The following is a 21,418-nucleotide window of genomic DNA, read 5'->3' on the forward strand; positions in this document are numbered from 1 at the left end:
ATGAGCTCTCCAAGTGACCTCTTAGTTTCTATTTGTTTCAGTATTAGAATTCATGAGTTCGTTGACAAATGTGTGTCTCGGTACTCCAGACTGCTGACTGTGTTAGCAGCTGATGAATCCATGACACAAGTTGTCTTATTATGCCTGTCCAACACGCTTAAGTCTGTCAACATGTTGAACCTAAATCTGGATCCTGCACATCAACTTCGATGAAGCCGGCCCACCTACCTGTTGCTTTTTCTTAATAGTCACTCAGATTGTTCTGACCGGGACTTTGTTGTCTGGAATGAAAGACAGAAAGCTGTGCATAAATAAAACAATGAACTCCAGTTCCATCAGTTGCTATCGTTCTGATGGTTTAACACCTGAAGTGGTGTGGGTTTTTTTTTACTTCCATTATGCACAATACAAAGACATAATCAGTTTCAAGCTGCCACTATAACTGCAAGATAATAGACTTTCAAATCCAAGATGAATAACACAATAAAGGAAATTAGCCTGAAAAAGGGAACAAAAGGAATGTGCTGTTTCAGATTAGCCACTGCAGACGGACATTTCACCACGACTGAAGCTTTTCTTCCACCATCACCTAGTTACTGGATTGATAACAAAAGATACTGTCACGATCTGTCAGTCAGCCCTGCAGATGACAGTGAATGATCAATCTGACTCGAACGCGGTAGCCGTGGTGCACTGCTATTTATCAGTGCTGCGATTGCCACAATCACGGCGTTCGCTATACTGGAAGTTTTTCTTGAATTAGAAAAGCTGGACCATCATAGATGGCATACAATTGTTGTTAAAGGATAATAGTAACAACAATAGCTTGTAATGTTATGACATATATTTTTTAGAAACATACATTTTTTTCCCTTCACGCCTTTCATGTGGAGTGACGGGAAAATGTGGCCATGCACGCAAAAGGCATTCACTATTAAAAACCTAAGTAAACAATACTTGAAGAGAAAACACAAATTCAAACAAGTAAACAGAAAGGAGGGCTGCACGGTGGTGCAGTGGTCAGCACTGTGGCCTCACAGCAAGAAGGTTCAGGGTTCGAGTCCCGGCTCAGACACAGGATCTTTCTGGGTGAGTCTCCATGTTCTCCTTGTTCCTGTGTGGGTTCTCTCTGGTACTCTGGCTTCCTCCCACAGTCCAAAGACATGCAATTGGGGACTAGGCTGATTGATACTCTAAATCAGGGGTGTCAAACTGGTCCAGTAAGGGCCGGTGTGGCTGCAGGTTTTCATTCCAACCAAGCAAAAGCAACACCTGATTCTACTTAAATCAATCAAGCCGTGTCCACACAGCTCATTTGTTGGATCAGGTGTTGCTTTTGCTTGGTTGGAATGAAAACCTGCAGCCACACCGGCCCTTACTGGACCAGTTTGACACCCCTGCTCTAAATTGACCGTAGGTGTGACTGTGAGTGTGAATGGTTGTTCGTCTCTGTGTGTTGGCCCTGCGATGGACTGGCAACCTGTCCAGGGTGAACCCCGCCTCTCGCCCGTTGACGCTGGGATAGGCTCCACCCCCCGCGACCCTTAATGTGTAGGAATAAGCGGAAGACAATGGATGGATGGAAACACAAAGGAACGACAATACTGATAAAATCTAACAACAACAAAAATATCAAACTTTGTTGAACTCATCAAACAAAGTTTCAGTTTCAGGTTTTCATGTCAAATTTATTTCAAATGAGTTCATCGTCAGTTAAGACAGCAGGGAAAGGGGAAATGGACAAAATCCTATCTACCCATATAGATAGTATCCTGATAACTATATGTACCCTGATATGGTATGTTTTTTCTTAATTCTATGAAAAATAATGTTTTCAAAGCGTCCACATCGCAGGGCCAGTTTTGGATCGTCTTGTGAATGAAACACAAATGAATGGCACGTTCTCTTCTCTTCTCTCCTTTTGTTTGTGACACTGAGCAGCAGAACTGTCACAAATGAAAAAAGAACATGTCAACAAACAGCGCTACTCAATTCTTAGCCATGGAAGCGTGCAGTTGTACAGCCAATGAACAATTCTGGATGTATGAATATAGAATGGAAATACAAAAATGTCAGTATCTCTTTCATAAACAGTAGTAATGGAGCGGGTACGCTTTGGCCTAAAGAAAAAAGTCCCACTAGTACATGAGTCTATCTTAATATAAAATAGGACAAATACATGGTTCCAAGTTTCAGATCTCTGTCAGTGCATCACTGTGTCATAACTGCACTTCCCCTTTTAAGGCACTAGTTCTTCATGTTGTTGTGGTTCTGTCTGGGAGCTGGATAGTGTAACCTTTCCTTCTCTCCTGTGCTCCGCCACGCTCGTGTGCTTCCCAGCGTGCAGTGGTGGTGTAGTTCCAGCGGCGGATGACGTAAAATTCCGCCATGAAGCAGTGTCACAGCTTGTTTGCAACATTTACAATATAAACTCTAGCGGTTTGCATCTCTTGATTGACATTTTTACCTTTTTATATTGTAATGTCACACAGCCCTAGAAAGGCATACCACGAAGAGCTCCCACTGTCAACTATGTCGACTGATTTAGACTTCAGTTGATTGCGGCAGATAAATAACTAACGCAGACCAGCACGTTGTTTTTACTGAGGCGTTTAAATGTGGTAACAGCACGACTATATGCGTTAAAAGTCAACAAACCTGTGAATTTATAGAAACTGACTTGGCATTGGGGCAAATAAGTGTCAGAGGTCAAGATAATGTGTTGGTTGAATCAAAAAACACACAAAATAAAACTAGAAGATGATAGGGCATCAAAATTTGTCCTGGCTGCTCAGCTTTGCAACAGAATCTCAGACTCGATCGATGTCCCAATCACACTTGATCTTATTAATCCCAACTGTCACGTATAATTCCAGAGTGAGTTGCAGCCGTCGTGGATTTCTTTCCTCACCCATCCCTTCAGGAGCACCATCTTGAACTGGCTTTGGTGTCCTGCAGCTTACTGGGTGACAGATGATCAGCGGGGGTACAGTTAGCCGGAGGGAGGTGATCTGTTCTGCTTTTTGAATATTTCAGAGCTCTTGGCATTTCTTCTAGTAATGAGCCTGGACAGTGAGCGGAGACGTTGAATTCTCTCTGATATAAATCATTCAGCTGCCGCTCGGAGTGTGTAGACGACGAGTGAGAGCTGGCTGAGACTCTCCAACATGACGTCGGGTCAGCCGGGGTTCCTGCTAGCTTGAGTCTGCGTTAAAGGAAATAGGAAAGCAGCGTAAAACAGGAAGAGGCTTACTGGAGGTTGTTGAATCAACTGCTTCTCATGTTTGCAACTTTTATCACATACAGATCCAGACAATGACTGATGATGATGATGATGATGATGCATGTATGTAGCTCGCTGATAAATCTGTATCATCTTTCGTTATTATAGTTGACCTACTTTCACTGCAACTGCATCATTACTACAAAATGACTGACCAATCAGTGACTATGTGTTCGTATTGAGACAGTTCAGTAGCATCTTAATCAGTTTATGAACATTCAAGTCGTCAAAAAGTTTTCAAGAAATAGTAATTTGATGATTGTGTGTCCTTTATAGTTGTTAAAACAGTATTTGCTTCATTGTCATTCCTAAAAATAATCTAGATGTCTTATACAGAGGGCGCTTTTGTTTTCAGTTTGCGAGTTTCTGACTTGTTTCTGCTCTCAGTGTTAATTTGACCACAGCAGGTCACATATCCCAGCAGAAGCTCCGGTAAATCTCCTGTAAACTGCTGACAAAATTGGCAACTAGCTGGTGAACACAGCGGAGCAGTTAGATGCCAGCAGGCCTGATGATTCCTTCACCAGTTGATGGAGACCAAAATGGGTCCGTGGCAAATGAAATAGAATAAATATCAAACTTCTACAGGTGCTTACAAAAAGAGATACGCTGCTTAATTCGAAGGGAAACGAGATTATCCTTGGCTGTCATCGATAAGATAAGTTAACAATCAATCATTTACAGCGACTGTGAACGGTGTGTCAGGTTGCCAGCTCCTCCCGTCTTCACCAAGATTTCAGTATTTTGTTTTTTTTAGGTCCTGTTTTGATTCAGTCTCGCAGTTCTTATCAGCCATCGTCAGGATCAAGCTGGAAACCTCCCGCACAGTCATGAATAGGAGCGCAGCTGATAGCAGATGTAGGTCATTAGAGCAGCACTTCACCCAGACAGGTTTGTCACTGCCTGGATAGAGTAGATGCCTTGAGCTCACAAAGATATTTTCACCACGTCTCTGCAACTCCAGAATGCGGCAAGAGCCAGTCACAAATATTTAGCATGATGCTAATGGCGCCCCCTAGCCACCAACTACAAACAACATTCCTGTTCTGCTGGAAAAACACCAACAAGCTCAAGGCTGCTATTTGTTCGTACTTTAAAGGCAAAATGTGCTTTTTGGTTGAAGTATCACTGAAGTATTTAAATCTTTTTATTTCCAAGTACCATCTTTCGCCTGAACCGTCTAAAAAAAAAAAAAAAAAAAAGCCTGAATATTCTATACCTTTATTTTTCTTTCCCCAGAAGTCCATTTGTACACATTAGTAAGTTTTGTCTTTTACAATCAAGTTTGTACCAACAAAGATCAATATAAGTTTTTATTAATTTTATGATATTGACTCTAGTTTCTCATTCAGTCCTAGTCGGCTGAATGAGAAACTAGAATCCTCTTTATTTCAGCACTGACTGGCCCTCACTGTTGTTCACCCCCCCCCCAACCCCCCCATCCCTGTATGCATCGCACCTTTTTGTGATTTGTGATGAAGCTCTATTGAAAATCAAAGGCGGATTAGCCTCCTGAATGAGGAGCCATTCGGGAGAGGAGACTGTGGGAAAAATCAAACTCAGGCAGGATATCACTCTGGGTGTCAGGGGTCAAAAGAATTGATCAGTTTGGTGCTCCACATCATCGCAACATTAATTACTCATTAAATATTGCGGCTCTTTGTAAACAACAGGCTTGCCCTTGATGAGGACACAATGCACCTGCATGAGTGGTGCATTCTCGTCGTTTGAGAAACAGAGCACACAGACAGAGGGCGGCAGGATAAAGTGACAGTAGGGATCACAAACGCTGAATACTCTCATTGGAGGTGTGGATTCTGTCTGTTTGAGGAGTGATTACCTCTCCTCTCTTGTTTTTGGAGCAAACTGGCCTGACAAGGACGACTCTAAACCTCTGCGACAGTGACACTGCTTGGCCACCGGCGGTGCTCTCAGGTTATCAATCCCTCTCATTTTTGTTAACCTGAAATCTCAGAAATAACTTGAGGGAATTTCTTCAAATAAATTTTTTTTTTTTTTTTTAATTCCCCCGCACTGAAAAGAGTTTTGTGGTCAAAGGTCACTAAAATCTTTACTGGCATTTAGAAATGTTTTACTAAACTTTGAAACACAAGCTTTTGATCCACAGGTCAAGCTGCAGTATGCATGTGAACAGCGAGTGTTTGGTTCCACAGGAAAACAAAAGTTGTAACAGCTAGTGTGCAGTGCGCGCACACACACACACGCGCGCGCGCGCGCGCACACACGGGTCATCAGCTCCACCCTTGCTTAGAAAGAACAGAGTGGCAGGAATAATAGGCAGCCATAAATGACAGCAAAAAGCTGTAGCAACCATCTTTATGGTGCTCATTCATTTCAGCTCATGCTGGAGATGTTGCTCCTGTCCCTAATGTACAAATCAGAGCAATGAATAAAAAACCCTCAATGTAAGCCGAAACCCTGGGCTTGCTGAGCCTGGCCGCCCTGCTGGCATTGGTCACTGTGACTGTCCACATACGCAGTATCTGCTCGCATTAACCTGATATCTCAGCTCGCCAGAGGGAATTTCTTTAAATTTGCCCCAAATGTCCACCAAGACTCAAGGGTGAATTAAAAATATGTTGTCAAGGTTGCCTACAACCACAATGTGGTATTTCTGATTGATTTGATTTTATATGCTTGTTTCTAAAAGGCTGGTGTTTTAGCGGTGCTGCCTCTCGAGATGACGTCACAAAAGGTGCAAAAGCCACACCAGTGTAGAAGAACCTTCACATGCGCTAACTTGGATCGCTGGCAGTGTCTCCATTTTGTCCCGAGCTGCTTATACACACCCATTCATTAAACAAGAGCAGGCTCCAGTGGGAACCTGGAGAGCGATTAGCCAACGTCTCCGTGGACCTGTTCATCATCCGCCGCCTACTTTAATGAGAAATCTCACAAGAAGTTATGGCTTTGTCTTCCCATCACCGGCTGATTTGATAAATATCTCATTGCAGAGCAGATAATACGCTCCCCCTGACAGAGATCACTCACTTACTCCTCTTGTCTTTCTGTTTTTATTAGAAACTGCATGATGTACAGTGCACATCATGTGTTGACGGCACGGTACAATTTCCGAACTAAAAAAGTGTTTTTACAAGCGCCACCTAGAGGACAAAGGTAATGATATTTGTACATGCATTACTCTTCACTTTCATGTAAAAGCCAGGTAAAGATCAGGTCTCAGCATCCTCTTGCTGGACGCAGCAGCACGCCTGTGCACACAGGAGCACGAGGGCTCATTGTTGCTTTTGGCTTGAATCTCATCTTGGCACATACCCGCGCTCTCTAAAGGCTCTCTGGTATTGTGTCTTCATCAGAGGACTCTGTAGACTCCTGAACAGTTCAGTATATAAACTGATACATAACTCACACTCAGCTGCTTATTCATTCCTTCTTCTTGCTATTTGTATCCCTAAAGTTACAGAGCTGTAGTCACTTACTGAATGAGCAACTTGCCTCAGACTGACTGCTGCTAAGTGGCACCCTGGGCAGGAGAATAAAGTAATGTACTGCAGCTTTGTGGCAGAGGCTCTGGAGTCTTTTATAGCCCAAAGTCCAGGCTACATGATTGGCCAAGGCCATGTTACGATGTGTTGATATTGTTTCAACTGTGAAATTAGTTTTTATCCATGTTGTGTGTTGGAAGTCTGTTTGGAGAGTACTGGCTTCTTGTGCATTGTGTTGACTTTTGACCTGAAAATAAATCCTTAGCCTGACAGATGGGTCGAAGATGCAGGCAATACATGACATGCTGGAGGACCGTTGAAGAGAAAACGTGAGAAGAAGTTTCAGCTCTCATATTATGCGGTAGCATGGGCTGTCATTATTAAATGATGTAATATTATGAGTCGGGCTGCACGGTGGTGCAGTGGTCCTCACTGTCGCCTCACAGCAAGAAGGTTGTGGGTGGAGCCCCGGCTGGAGCACGGGATCTTTCTGGGTGAGTCTCCATGTTCTCCCTGTTCCTGCTGGGTTCTCTCTGGTACTCCAGCTTCCTCCACAGTCCAAAGACATCAAGAGGGACCAGGTTAATCCAGACTCTAAATTGACTGTAGGCGTGGCTGGGAGAGCCAATGGTTGTCTGTCTCTATGTGTTGGCCCTGCCATGGACTGGTGACCTGTCCAGGGGGAAGGCTGCTGGGATAGGCTCCACCCCCCGCCACCCTTAACAGGATAAGAAGGAGAACATGCATGGATGGATGGATGAATAATCTGTTATTTTTATTCAGGCTAGAGGTCTCTGGTAGTCCAGATTCTAGTTATATATAATTTCATAATTTTAGTAAGCTGTCTTTTACATGACGCTGTTTGGGGTGGGGGGTGGGGGTCCGATGGCCCCTTGTGGGCTGGATCAGTTGCTCCCTACTTATTTTATTTATTTATTCTGGGATTTCCAACCTCTTTTTTTGTTGAGTTTGATTCTAATTTGAGTTGACCTTTTGACCTTTCCCCCAACAGTTATTTCAGAAATAAAAAAAGTAACATAAACTCCATCCTACCTCTGTTTGTGAGCATCTTCCTTCAGATGTGGTGGTCTTTTCTGATTGTTGCAGGGACTTCCTCCCACAGTCCAAAGACATGCAATTTGGGGACGAGGCTGATTGATTCTCTAAATTGACCGTAGGTGTGACTGTGAGTGTGAATGGTTGTTTGTCTCTGTATGTTGGTCCTGCGATGGACTGGTGACCTGTCCAGGGTGAACCCCGCCTCTCACCCGTTGACGCTAGGATAGGCTCCACCCCCCGCGACCCTTAATGTAGGAATAAGTGGAAGACAATGGATGGATGTAATATTATGAGGACAGGTCATTCAGTACGCTTTTTTGCAACGTCACTCCATTTTGATTCATTGGATTATCATTTCCTGCTAAAAAATTGCAACAATGACGACTTCTTCCATGTCCAAATTCTCACTCCAAATTCCTCCTCTTGTTTTCCTTAGCCTCCAATCAGGGGCATCCAAAGATCCACAAGAAATGAAATAGTTAACCAGCCAGGTTCTCACCACGTATTCATGGTGGATCCAAGCGCGAGCCGCTGCTATGCTTGACACGTGCCACGGTACTTCTGGTGGAAGCCGAATCATTTATAATACAGCAGCAGTAACACGACAGAGCCTTTTGGAGACTGTTTTTCAAGATTTTTTTTTTAAAAGTGAGACTTAATGGAGCCACGTTTCCCAGATTCAGGGTTATCATAGCACGCAATTGCTTGTCTAAGATAACGAAAACTAGAAATGTCTCATCGTTGCAGTGACTTTAACCTTTGGTCTCTATTTGAAGAGATTTCTTCAAGGCTTTGTGAATGAATAGGATTTCTTCCGACTTCCAAATCTTCTCAGTTCATCATTGATTCCCGGTGGATGTTTGTGGTTAATTCAGAGAAATTCCCTCCAGGCGTTCTTGGATAGGTTGATGACAACAACGATGAGTTATGGATGGATGGACTGATGAACAGACTGATGGGAAACCTTAGAATAGAATGCTTGTGGTCTACGGCTTTTGCTGGTGTGGAGTCTTAAAAAAACTAAAATTGAAGCTCAGGAAAGCAAAGAGCTCGGAGTTTTGAAGGAAAACCATGATCTGTTCTCTAAGGGTTTGATGTCAGAGATGGGAATCGAAACACTCCTGCTAACCGTCTTTGTAGCACTGTACAGACGGACGTGATGTCACTGAAAAGACTTGTTTGAATGCTGACCGTCCACAGTGGGTCCTTACTGAAAAAGAGACAGGAAGTGAAGGCTACAAGTCAGTTGTTCAAATGGAATCTGTGCATGAAACGGCCTTATATCTTTCACCACAGTCCATAGTGTCTGTCCTCTCCACATGCGCATTCTCTATTGTACTGAATGTCACACTAATTCTTGATGGACACAAATTACCAGCATAAATACGGTGCATATTTCTAGAAGAAAAGGTAAAACGGGGGGCTTAGGTCAGAGGAATTCAAGGCCAACGCAGGGTTGATTGCCTCCCGCGTTCGCAGCTCAAACCCTGTAATATCCTGTTGCAGGGGGCTGATATCATTACAGCTTACACACTGAGAAGCTGGTCACTTGCTGAAGGAGTTAGCGAGTTAACAGAAAAGGCCTCATCACAGGTCTAATAATGATGTCTCATCAGGGACTCTCCAGAAGTGTTCTGAACGCTGGCGCAGAGACGAGCAGGTGCCATGACTCTTGCTGCGGGTTTAATTGGCTGAAATGTGAAGAAATGATGACATGATGGAGGAGCTCTTTGGTGTGCGTATGTGAGCACTTGTGGCAACAGTGTGTCACAGCTGTTACTACGCTGGTTTAAAAGATCAAGCTGTAAGTGACGACTTTACGCTGAGCATGAAATCTCTTAGAGCAGCGAGGTTAGGGAAGCCAGGGATGTTCGACCATGAGAGAAGCTTTGAGGTAGTGTAGTGTGAGGGAGCTGTGACCCGGGCTAACCAGCCACCAGGAAAAAAAAATCAGTTTGGAGACTTTCGCATTCAACTCAGTAAAAGGAAGACTGCAGCATTTCTGTTGCTCTGAAAATAGAGTTTAAGAATGAGTCCTAAAACCTGGGAATAAGTTAGCAGGGTTGAACATCTGGTTCCCTCATCTCAAAGTTAACTGGGTTTTTATGTCACCACGCCAACAACAAAAGAAATGCAAAGTTGTTCTGGTGATGTGTAGTTTGCTCATTGCACATTAGCTTTGGAGTTGTAACGATTGCAAGAGCGTATAGAGGGGGGCGTTCATTTCTGAAGAACACCTAATGAAATAAGAGGTATAACTCTGGTTAGCCTTGGAGATTATTCTTGCTTTAAGCCCATAAAGCTTGGTGACGCTAACTTGGCCCGCAAAACTATGTATTTCCTGTGGATGATGAGATTCCCCAACTTCAAAGGGATATGCCGCCCCCTAGTTTGAGACGCTTACTTGTTCAGTGGCAACCATCTGTCTTTATTTTGAATGTTAAACATTACCTGTGGACAAACAGGATTTCTGTTGCAGTTCAGCTGTCCAGCGCCATTTGCTGTTTCAACTGAAAAAGCTCTGCTGAGCCGAGCTGTAATTCATGAGAAGCATGAATCCACGTTTTTGGATGGCTTGAACTTTTCTCTAGAATCCATGCTGATGTGACTTATGGCCAGAAAAATGTAAAGATACTGTTTTTATACAGGCATTTATGTAGTGCTGTAGCAATTATGTGTTTTTGTTGGCCAACCCAGAAGTTATCATTGCTGTGGGTTTCCTCAGTCAGAAAGCAAATGAATTATTGCATGAAGCATAAACTGCATTCGCTAGAAGTACAAAGCTAACGTTAGGCAATGACATCATCACCCCAAATACTGTTACTTTGTGCAATTGCATCTGCAGCAGCCTAATTTTCAAAATTTCCCAGGGGAGAAACCCCCGGACAATGACTGTAAAGGCTCCATCTGCAGGGCTAAAGCCCCGGATGTTTTGCAGTCCTAGCAACGCCCTTGGTGACCAGTACACCAGCAGCGTTCAGAGGTGTCCGTCCGCTGTAAAGAATTCTTTTGTTTGGTTTAATCAAACTGGAGGTTTTTAGCCTTTCTACTTTGTGTAGCCATCTTTCATATTCAGAAGATATAGAATACTCTGTATGAGACCACCTGAGCGCTTTCATCTCAGTCCAATTAGGGCCACAAGTGCGGCTGGTTGATCAGATAATTGCATTCATCTGGTGTCGCGAGTGTTTGCCAGTTCATGATGAGTTTATTGATATGCAAACCAGCAGCATCAGAGCTTAGGAGGGGTCGACGTTAGTATGTTGTACCGCGTGTGAATGCACTGGTGTTCAGAACAGCAGAGGCGGATGGCAGGAGCTAAATGACAAAGGCTAATGTGTGATCATTATTAACTCCCTGAGCAGCTCCCCACTCAGCAGCTCCCCACTCAGCAGCTCCCCACTCAGCAGCTCCCCACTCAGCAGCTCCCCACTCAGCAGCTCCCCACTCAGCAGCTCCCCACTCAGCAGCTCCCCACTCAGCAGCTCCCCGCCCCTCACAGCTTTTGGAACAATAATATCTCATTGATCCCACTTCACTTTGCCTTTCTTTGATTTGCAAATGACAGGGCCTTAATTGTAGACTTGACCAGTAATTATTTTGTTCTCCCCCCCTCCACAGTTAAACCAACTGTCATAGATGTGGACATATTTGTGAACAGCATCGGACCGGTGTCATCAATAAATATGGTAAGTCGAGTTTATTGTCAAGAATATTTCACAAGACAAGACAACACTCATTGAGGAAATGTTGGGGCAAGTTTGCGCTGACACATAAACACGCTTGCCCCCAATTTAGTCTCACAGGCAGGAATCAAAGAATTGCAAAGATTCAGAAAACAAAGACCAGCAGTTTTATTGAGATGAGAAGATAATAACTTAATTATCTCACGATAACGGCAATGCCAGGCCCGGCGCCTGTTTGAAATGACACGCTCACATCTCCACAACCACGAGGGCTAAGTTTGTGGTCTTGGCCTCAAAATAAAAGCGACAACTATGAGATGGTTGCAGTCTTGGTTTAGTTCAACAAAGTAAGTTCTTGGTTCTTCAGCCTGTTGGAGGTCGTCCATCATCTCATCACAAAGCTACTTTTAAATAACCACAACACTTTTAGCTGGAAACAAGTTTTAGAAAGATTTCTAAAATATTTTTTTCTCGCTTTTATGACAGGTGGTCTGATGCATTTGCTAAGCACTGTGTGTGTGTGTGTGTATTTATGTACACACTCATGTATATACACTAATGTATATATGTATGTATATAAATACACACAGTGCTTAACACACATATATATGAAACACAAATATATATATTCACACATACACATACATGTTTGTGTACATATAAGTGTATATGTGTGTATATATGTGTGTGTGTATATATACTGTATATGTATGTATGTATATATATGTATATATATGTATGTATGTGTGTATATATATATATGTATATATATGTATGTATGTATGTGTGTGTGTATATATATATATATGAATGAATGAATGACAAAACCTCGCATGGATATATTTTTCCATCAGAGCAATTTTTAACAATCGCTCATATTTTAGCTTCTTATTTCAGTCTATGGTGGAGTATAAAGTTAAGTTTAAAGCTGTAAATATACTTGATTACCATCAAAAAAAAAAAAGAAAAGCTATACAAATATGGGTGTGTGCCTTTGGAGAAGGAGGCCTGTTCGCAATTTGAAAGTTGCTATTTTTATACCTGGGTCATGTGGAGTCCTGAGTAACCATACTGTATGTAATCCAGGAATATTTGCCAAAACCAAAGCTTCTGCCAGTGTGGTCCCTGATGTTCCTCTCCCCCTGTGGTGAGAGCTGCCCGCTCACCAGCTCTGATATGCTGGCTTCACACCGACCTTATCCATGACACTTTATTTCCTGTTGCATGAGCAAGCTGCTGCCAGGATTACAACACTCTCCCTGCGGAATATTAATGTTCCTGAAATTTGTTGCCTCCAGCAACATTTGGCTGCTACCTGCTGCCATCCACAATGGTGTTGATAACTTCTTTATTCACATCATGAAAGCCGTGCCATAGGTGGGATTAACTGTCATCTCATTCCCTGCATCTTATTTCTGGTTTGGGTGGAAGGTTTAGTTAAGGTAATGAAGAAGGATCATGTGATGAAGCTCCCGGTAATAAACACATCAATATGCTGCTGGTCAGGTTTGATCAGCTTGTTATGAAGACCCAAGCATACATTTGCTGTTCGTGACGTTCATGGTCCCAAGTGTCTGTTTGCCCGTGTCCATTTTTAGATATTTCTCCTGAGCTGATTGACATGAAATGCATCACTGATGTGATCACTGCTGTGTCAGGCTGACTCGGTAAGTGGCTGATGATGAAGTCTTAAACTGACAGATATGATTCTTAGAAGGCCAATATTTCGTTTGTAAATGTCCCAACACAGGGCTGCCATGTTTCTGTCAAAAATATTGGAAAGTGGAAACGCAACATTGCAGTTTTATGCCTATGACCACCAAAAGATGTTCAGTTCATCCTTGAGCGGACATTTCTGTAGCCAGCTTGCTTTTTGTGACACTTCCGTGTGTGTGTGTGTGTGTGTGTGTGTGTGTGTGTGTGTGTGTGTGTGTGTGTGCATGTCACATGTTCAGTATCACACACACCACTGTGTAAATGGAATCCCGATTAGAAACCATGGATGAAGAAATTACCGAGCTCACAAGCAAACAATCGTCGGTCAGTAAATTCCAACCAGCAAAACCACTCAGGTCTTGTTGTATGATCTTCACTCTCTACTGTTAACGTCCAGATGTTACATCAGTTGTAGAGAAACCACGACTGACACGTGTTCGTGTTTCATTGTAAATATCCTCATTGCTCTCATCAGTAACCTACACGAGGGCACCCACTGATTTTTGGAGGACAAAGTTTTCATTCGAAACATTTCACTTGTCTATCATTCCATTTAAACTCAAAGTTCAATCTAGACTGGATAAAAAAAGGTCCTGCATTAGGACACAACCCTTATGTATTTGAGTGTTCTGTTTTGACCGACCCCCCCCCCCCCCCCCCCCCCCCCCCGGCTGCGAGCCACGTTACGACAGACGAGGTGAAAAATTGTGGCAGTCCAGGATTCCACGTAGTAGCAAAGAGAAAAACAATACTGAAAATAACAAACTATGGAGGAAAATGTACAGTCTGGGAAAAATATACGGATAAATGAGGCAAGAACCTTCAATAATACACAACAATAACAGGTTTTCATGTGTAACATGAAGATGGGAATGCCAGTGGAGCGAGTTTACAGCATCCATCCGTCCATCAATGCAGCCATCCAATCAAAAAAGTCACACAATAGTCAGACAATACGCTTCAAATATAAAAAGACGTGATTCACTATGGTGATGTTTTTACATGAGAAGATCTTGAGTCAACAGAGACATGATTAGAGAATAGTGGGAATGAAAGGCTATTCAGTTTTAAAAGGAGGAAAAAATATTGCCTGTTCACTGAAAAATGACTTAAAGCTCAAAAATAGAGGCTTTCTGTGGATCCTTGGGTTTATGGTCATGTCTAACAGATATTCAGAAGGAACAAAATGACATGATTTTCCATTAAAAAAGGTTCTCCAGTATGTTTCTGCCAATATCTTGCTGCTCGCCAGTCCCACAAAAAGCTGGTATTCACTGTACTCGTCCTTGTGTTGTCAGTTCCTGATTTCATGCGGGGTTATTTGACGGACATCAGTATTGCACGCCAGCGTGGGGTCATTAGAGGTACATTCGGCTCAGAAACCAAAGCTCGTCCTTAAAATACTTTGCAACTTGAAAAATAATTAGCGGTACTGTGTTTGCATGAGGGGGCATGAGGTCAGTAGTATATACCTCTCACTTTTCGCCAAAGAGGAACGGTGCACCACTACAGGAAGCTCATATACAATAATAACCATAATACTGAATAGCATGCTCATCTCCCCCGTCTATCGATAACGTGATCACATACAAATTCCATCAAGGCATGTAACGCTGATGCCTAACGAGACGAGACGCCAGCAGGCGGACAAGAAGACATCTGAATCTTTCAGAGTTCCGACCACTGCTGTGCATCGGCAAGCACAGAGACGTCGCTGGTTTGAAGAACTTCGGCTCTACTTTTGTGGTGTTTCCCACTCTTGCTCAGCCTCGTGCTGAAAATTTGTGAGGAAGAAACCTTTTGCGTGCGTACTGTATGAGAAGTCTGAGATCTTTTACTTGACATAGTGAAAAATGGGAGCGAGTTCAAAAGTGCCGTGCTTTTTTTGTTGAGGGTAAATTAAACGACTTAATTACTCAGCATTAGGTGATCTACACTTTTGCTGAGGGTTAGGAACCGAAGTAGCAGAGCCAAGAATGTACCTGAGGAAGTCTTTGTTATCGGGACTGCGGGAGGAAGCTGGAGTACCAGAGAGAACCCAGCAGGAACAGGGAGAACATGGAGACTCCACACAGAAAGATCCCGTGCTCCAGCCGGGGCTCAAACCTGGAACCTTCTTGTTGTGAGGTGACGGTGCTGACCACTGCTCCACCGTGCCACCGGCGTTTCAAAAATCCAGTTGTTTAAAAATTCCCATTTAGCAGGGAGTACATAAGTCTGAGGGTCTGCTATCCTAACAATCATAAACTCAGTGGTCTTTTGGTCACACACTCCCCTTTAGAAAGAGTCATGACTTACGATCAGGTTGTCAGAATAAATCCATTAGAAATGTAGTAGATTCTGTACATGCAAAGAATTCCATTTATTGTGCTGCTCTGGACCTCCTGCAGCACATAATGAAGTGTTTAAACTTGGATTGGCAAAATAACTGATTTGTTTCAATTAAGTGATTACAGAAAAAGTAACCCGTTAAAAAAAGTACACGATTCATTGCTGATGATTTAGCTATTAAATACAGAGCTGCGAGTCATCAGCAGAGTGCAGCGATACACTTTGGCTGCATCGAGTGTGCCAGAAAGTCTCACTTTTGTTCACCTGAATGGTCGCCCTAAAAACCAAAGAAGAAGAAACAACATCCCTTAGTCCAGTGTGTCCAGACATGTAAACGATATTATTTATCGTTATTGAACGAGTACCCCCAGCCCAGTTTCCCAGCACCCAATGCTTCATGAATGGCTTGGACAAGTTATCAGCTATGCTAACAGCAGGCGAACAGGAGGCATGTGATGCGTGCTGCTAGTCAGCTGCCATGACTGGCGGTCTACACCAGTTAGGTGCTGCAGGTGCCAGTGGAACCCCACTGGTGAACGCCTCCACCAGTGGGAGCCAATCCAGGGTCGGAGGTCACACAGTGAAATGGGTGTAAGACACTGCAGTTCAAAGAAAATGATAATTCTGGGGACAAAGAAGGGCTGCAGCTGTGACATAGTGAGTTGAATGAATGCATCATGTTGGGTCCAAGTACTGCAGTATCTTTGAGTGTACTGTCAGTATGCGCAGTGCCTTGAGATCAGCAGCCTTATTATTAAAGCTCCTATGAAACAAATGAGGTGAAGGTATCACTCCCAGTATCACTTCCAGTCTGAAGGCAGCTTTTAGTAGCAGGGAACGGATATACAATACGGATAAACAATACTTTTTCAGCGTAGTTAAAATAAAGTGAACTTATGAAAGTGGTGACGATGGTGGAATGATTGGTGCGATGTATGAAATGTACCTCCATCACTATTTCCAGCTTACAGTCTCCAGATGTGACTGCTTCAGCTCTTCCCCGGCTGTTTCGAGGATTCGCAGCAGCACTGTACCTTCACTGATCATTAAATCCTGGATAGTTTTTTGAATCCCCAGAAAGCCTCACAATTAAAGGTCATGAGCACCCAGTGCTTCTGTTGATTATAGACTTCATTCTAATTGGTGAGCGAGTCTACTGGTGCAGGGAATGGGTAAAAGGTCAAATGTATTTCAGGCAGTGACAGCCGTATGAAAAGGTTTGGGCTGCTGGAGGAGGGCATACCGTCATTAATATCATTAAGCTGTACATTTTCAACTATACTGCTGCTAAAGAGCTCAAACGTTGGGGAGGTTTTTGGCTCTGTCTGCTTGTTGTCCCCTGCTCGTTTCAAGCTTGATAGACAATCTAAAAAGGCTTTTTGTGTGGATGTTCTTTGAATACTCAGTAGGGTTGGATAATAGTTCTACCATCGGATCAGTCGTGCCAAACTGAGATCATAATTCAACAATGCGGTGCTACGAGGGAGCGGAAGGAGTTACATTACAGCCTGGAAGTGATAAGTCAGTGTGGCCAATGCCAATAGTCAAGTTATAAGCCCTTTTTGACAGAGAATGCGCCAAATTTGCGGCTCGGTAGAGGCTGGAAATTGCCGTCCTGTCTGTGTGAAATGGAGGTGTAATATTCCTCCTCCCAAAAAAGCCGCCACTTGTGTGGGCGTAAACATGTGACGTGACGTGCAGCACGTAGTTGCACGCGAACAGTGACGTACAGCATACTGTAAACGTCCGGAGAACATTCAGCCCTGTGACAGTGTCCCACTCCAACCTCCCTCTGCCGCCGCTGCTGCTGTGGTCACAGACCTGGTGCTACTTTTTTGGTCAATGTTTAACTTGCTGGTGACATTTAGAGAGACTATCAGCCTACCAGTCACCTATCAGCTATGCACATGTGCAGTGGTGTGTTCTGGCTGAACATGCAATTAACCAATTAAGGTAGCAACACAAACTGTGTCAGGTGTGTTCACCAAAAGGCAGGAGGAATGAAGATGAAGGCAGGATTTAGAAATAGTCTTGTGGGGTTTTCGTGATAAACCTGCTGGACCCTGATCTAAATTCTGATCAGGTGCAAATGGCCAAGATATGGTTGAGGCACAGGGCATTTGGCTGACACAACACACGCGCACACACACACACACACACACACACACACACACACACACACACACACACCTCCACTAAATTTGTAAATATACAGGATGCATATGCACGTATGTATCTCATTTATATCTCTAAATGTGTCTCCATTATGTATTTTTACACTATTTTATTAGTGATTGGTGAGAATAATTGTAAAATGACACACACGTGTGTTTGCATTTTATTTAAATTTCAGCTTAACACTTAATAGTCCATATTTTTGATGGCTTGTTAACACTGAAACATTTTCAGGATTATTTCCCCACAACAATTAATTCCTTTTCAAGACTTAAGTATTTTTTCTCTACACAATTACTGCTCCTAAAAAACAAGTCTGTTAATACTACATAATCATTGTCATTTGGATTTTGTGATAAGGAAGTGGAAGGACATTTGATTTATTTGCCCAGGGGTTTAGATTGAAACAGTTCCTGGAGAATACAGTAAATAGAATGATTCTTTTAAGTTAAGTGTAATTTTTAAAACTCTCCTGAGGAAACTCACTTCAGCAGCGTCCATCTTCTGTCGAGTTCTTTGGGTCATGACCCATATTTCATGACTGTAGGTGAGAGAAGGAGCGAAGACTGACCAGTAGATCGAGAGCTTTGACTTCCTGATCAGCTCTGTGTTCCTCAGACCAGTGTGGCTCCCACTGCCCTGATTCTGTGGACCATCTCGTTCTCCATAGCCCCCTCACTCTAGAACACTTGAACTTTCTCTTTAGGTAAAGAAAGAGTTCGAGTATCCATGAAAGTCAGAATCTTGTGCTACGTGAGTTCTCCGCTCTGCCGGCAAGGAAGTTACCTTCTCTCCTGCATCTGTCTGTCAGGTCACGCTAAAACCATGAGTCATGAACCTTGGAGGAGTGGCGTAGCAGGGTGTAAGGATCAAATAATTTTGTGATGAATTTCTTGAGCACAAACACATTTTTTTAGGTTTGTTTCTTCTGGTATATCTCAGATATTGGCTGGTTCGCTCAAACTAACAAACAAAAAGATTGGAAAACACAACTAGATAGCGCTGTCTTTGACAAAACCAAGAAGATATAAACTGATTTGAGTTCAGGCTTTCAAGATCTGCACTGCTCCCATGCAGTGAGCTGTGACATATTGATCCAAACAACATTTAAAATGTAACAATTTCTTTTGCTGTCTCGGGTAGCATTAGTTGAGTTAACCTTGGAGCCGCAGCCTTGGACGGCAGATCAGAGCGATCAGAGAAGAGTAGGTTGAGAGCTGTGCTTGATGGAACGGACCAATGAACCAGTCCAAAGATAAATGGTCTTTTGGGTGAACACAATCAGTGATAAATGACCTTGAGATTTGTCGCTGAAATATGTCATCCTTCCATTGAAGGTTATTTAGAAAGAATCATCAATCAAGTTGATTTGCCTCATGTAGTAAAGGTACAGTTCAGAGAAATGCAATCAAACTTCTGTGATTTAATTAGAGCAGGACATACAGCTCATTTAGGATCCCAGTAGCCAGGGGCCTCTTCAACTGCATCTCCATTTGTATTGCAATAGCAGATTGTTTGAAATTGTCTTTGTTTTGTTTTGTTATTTTGGCAACAGCGACTAAACAAGCAGATATCTGAACATATTCAAACAAAAGCAAAACTTCCTTTCAAATACAAATACCCATGTATTCACAGCTGCATCACTTCTTTGTGACTCCAGAAAGCAGAAAGAGCCAGCCGCGCACGTTTAGCTTGAAGCTAATGGTACCCCAGAGCCACCAACAACCTGCTGCAGCTAAAATGTTTAAAAACCTTTGTTTACACGTTCTCGAGTGCATCATCTAATCCACAACACTTTGATTTGACCTCTAACTATTACACTTCCGCTTCGGCACCTGTTCAGGGTAATGTCAAGTTCAACCAGCTGGCTCATTCAGTTGAACCAGCTCCACTCAGCTGCGCTCCTTTATTATAGCAATGAGGCGGAAGTGTTACAGTTTGTTTTGAGCTCAAAACTAAGCGTTTGAGGATTACTGAGCATATCCCTGGATAAAGATGACATAGATTACACTCAGTAACCTGTTTGAGAATATGTAAACAGAGGTTTTTGGACGGTTTTGTTGTCGTATGTAGTTGGTGGGTGTGATTAGCTTCAAGTTAAACATATGTGGCTGGCTCTTTCTGCCGTCTGAAGTTATAAAGAAGTCTGAATGAGCTCAGGACCTCAATTTGGAGTATGTGAAAGGCAAAAGACACTTTATAGTGTTAGTATCGCTTTAAGAAAGTAACATTACAGTAAAAGGAGTGTAGCTAAAGAGGGTAATGTTGTAGCCTTATAGTCACCAACAATTTAATGGTTGTGTCTTACAAGCATCACATGAATGTGATATTGGCACATGATTGTTAAATACTAGGATACAATACATTATAAATCATTGTAAATCATTGGTCTGGTTTTGACATTTGTCAGTTGGTCACTGGTGCTGGTTTTTGGATTGAATCTGACTGAATGAATAAACGGTGTGAATTTCATCTTCACCTGCCAGTCCGCAGCTGCACAGGGCACCTCAGTACTGCATCAGTGTATGGCATGATGCTGAAGAGCAGCTGTTTAAATTTCATTAATGACAATTGACTGTTATATTAGCTGCACTATTTGGAATTCATATTTCTGTTTGTGTTAGTCCCCACTGGTTGCCTGGGGTACAAGGTCCTCCAGGATCTCTTGGTGCTGGCCTGGTGGATCCAGCACCTCTTAGCTGACTGCAGCCAATGTCAGGGTTGATATGATTCTTTGATGCTAATGTCCTGATCCTTGCAAGTAGGCGGCACGGTCGTGCAGTGGTTAGCACTGTCACCTCACAGCAAGAAGCTTTGGGCACGGGATCTTTCTGTGTGCATGTTCTCCCCGTGCCTGCGTGGGTTCTATCCGGGTACTCCAGCTTCTTCCCACTGTCCAAAGACATGCAATTGGGTACGAGGTTAATCTAGACTCTAAATTGACCAAAGGTATGAATGTGAGGTGTGAATGGTGAATGTCTCTATATGTATTGGCCCTGTGATGGACTGGTGACCTGTCCAGGGTGAACCCCGCCTCTTGCCCGTAGCTGCTGGGATAGGCTCCAGCCCCCACGACCCTTAATAGGAACAAGCGGAAGACGATGGATGGATGGATGGATGGATGGATGGATGGATGGATGATCCTTGCAAGTATAACATTCAGAGAAAGGAAGAGGAAGTTACAATTTTTTTGGACATAAAACACAAGTTTGGGATGGTTTATTCAATGAAATTAAATTAAGAAATGATGGTGTGAATCCACCTGTGTCTTCATTCTGTCTTTTAGGAATACCAAATCGACATCATCTTCGCTCAGACATGGACAGACAGCCGTCTCAGATACAACAGCACAATGAAAATATTGACTCTGAACAGCAATATGGTTGGACTCATTTGGCTACCTGACACCATCTTCAGAAACTCCAAGAGTGCAGATTCCCACTGGATTACAATGCCAAACCAGCTCCTCCGAATATGGAATGATGGGAAAATACTTTACACGTTAAGGTAAAGAAAAAAAAAAACAGGAAAAGATTTTATTGACCCTTTTAATCTTTTATATTCTCTTCAGAATATAAAGAAAATGCTAACTTTTTGTGAAGTGTGTTTATTTTGTGTCCTCTCCAGTGCCAAAGTTGAAGATAGTTACCCTTCTCTCCTCTGTGTGTGTGCTTTAGGGAGCCAAGACCCACACAGACCAG

The 21,418-nt window shown here is 42.9% G+C and overlaps 1 protein-coding gene across 2 annotated transcripts in view; it reads left to right on the top strand.

Annotated features, from left to right (window-relative positions):
* The window catches only part of gabrg3 (gamma-aminobutyric acid type A receptor subunit gamma3), a 53,987-nt gene that overhangs the window by 7,501 nt on the left and 25,068 nt on the right, over positions 1-21,418 (top strand). For both annotated transcript variants that reach the window (XM_086224906.1, XM_086224907.1), the window contains 2 exons: positions 11,431-11,498; positions 21,004-21,224. In XM_086224906.1, the coding sequence (XP_086081032.1) occupies positions 11,431-11,498; positions 21,004-21,224 (289 nt within the window). The remainder of the gene's footprint in view (positions 1-11,430; positions 11,499-21,003; positions 21,225-21,418) is intronic.

The sequence above is a fragment of the Aulostomus chinensis genome, chromosome 14 (genome assembly GCF_037954235.1).
Source record: "Aulostomus chinensis isolate RoL2024-O1b breed Wild chromosome 14, RoL_Achi_v1.0, whole genome shotgun sequence".
Taxonomy (NCBI): domain Eukaryota; kingdom Metazoa; phylum Chordata; class Actinopteri; order Syngnathiformes; family Aulostomidae; genus Aulostomus; species Aulostomus chinensis.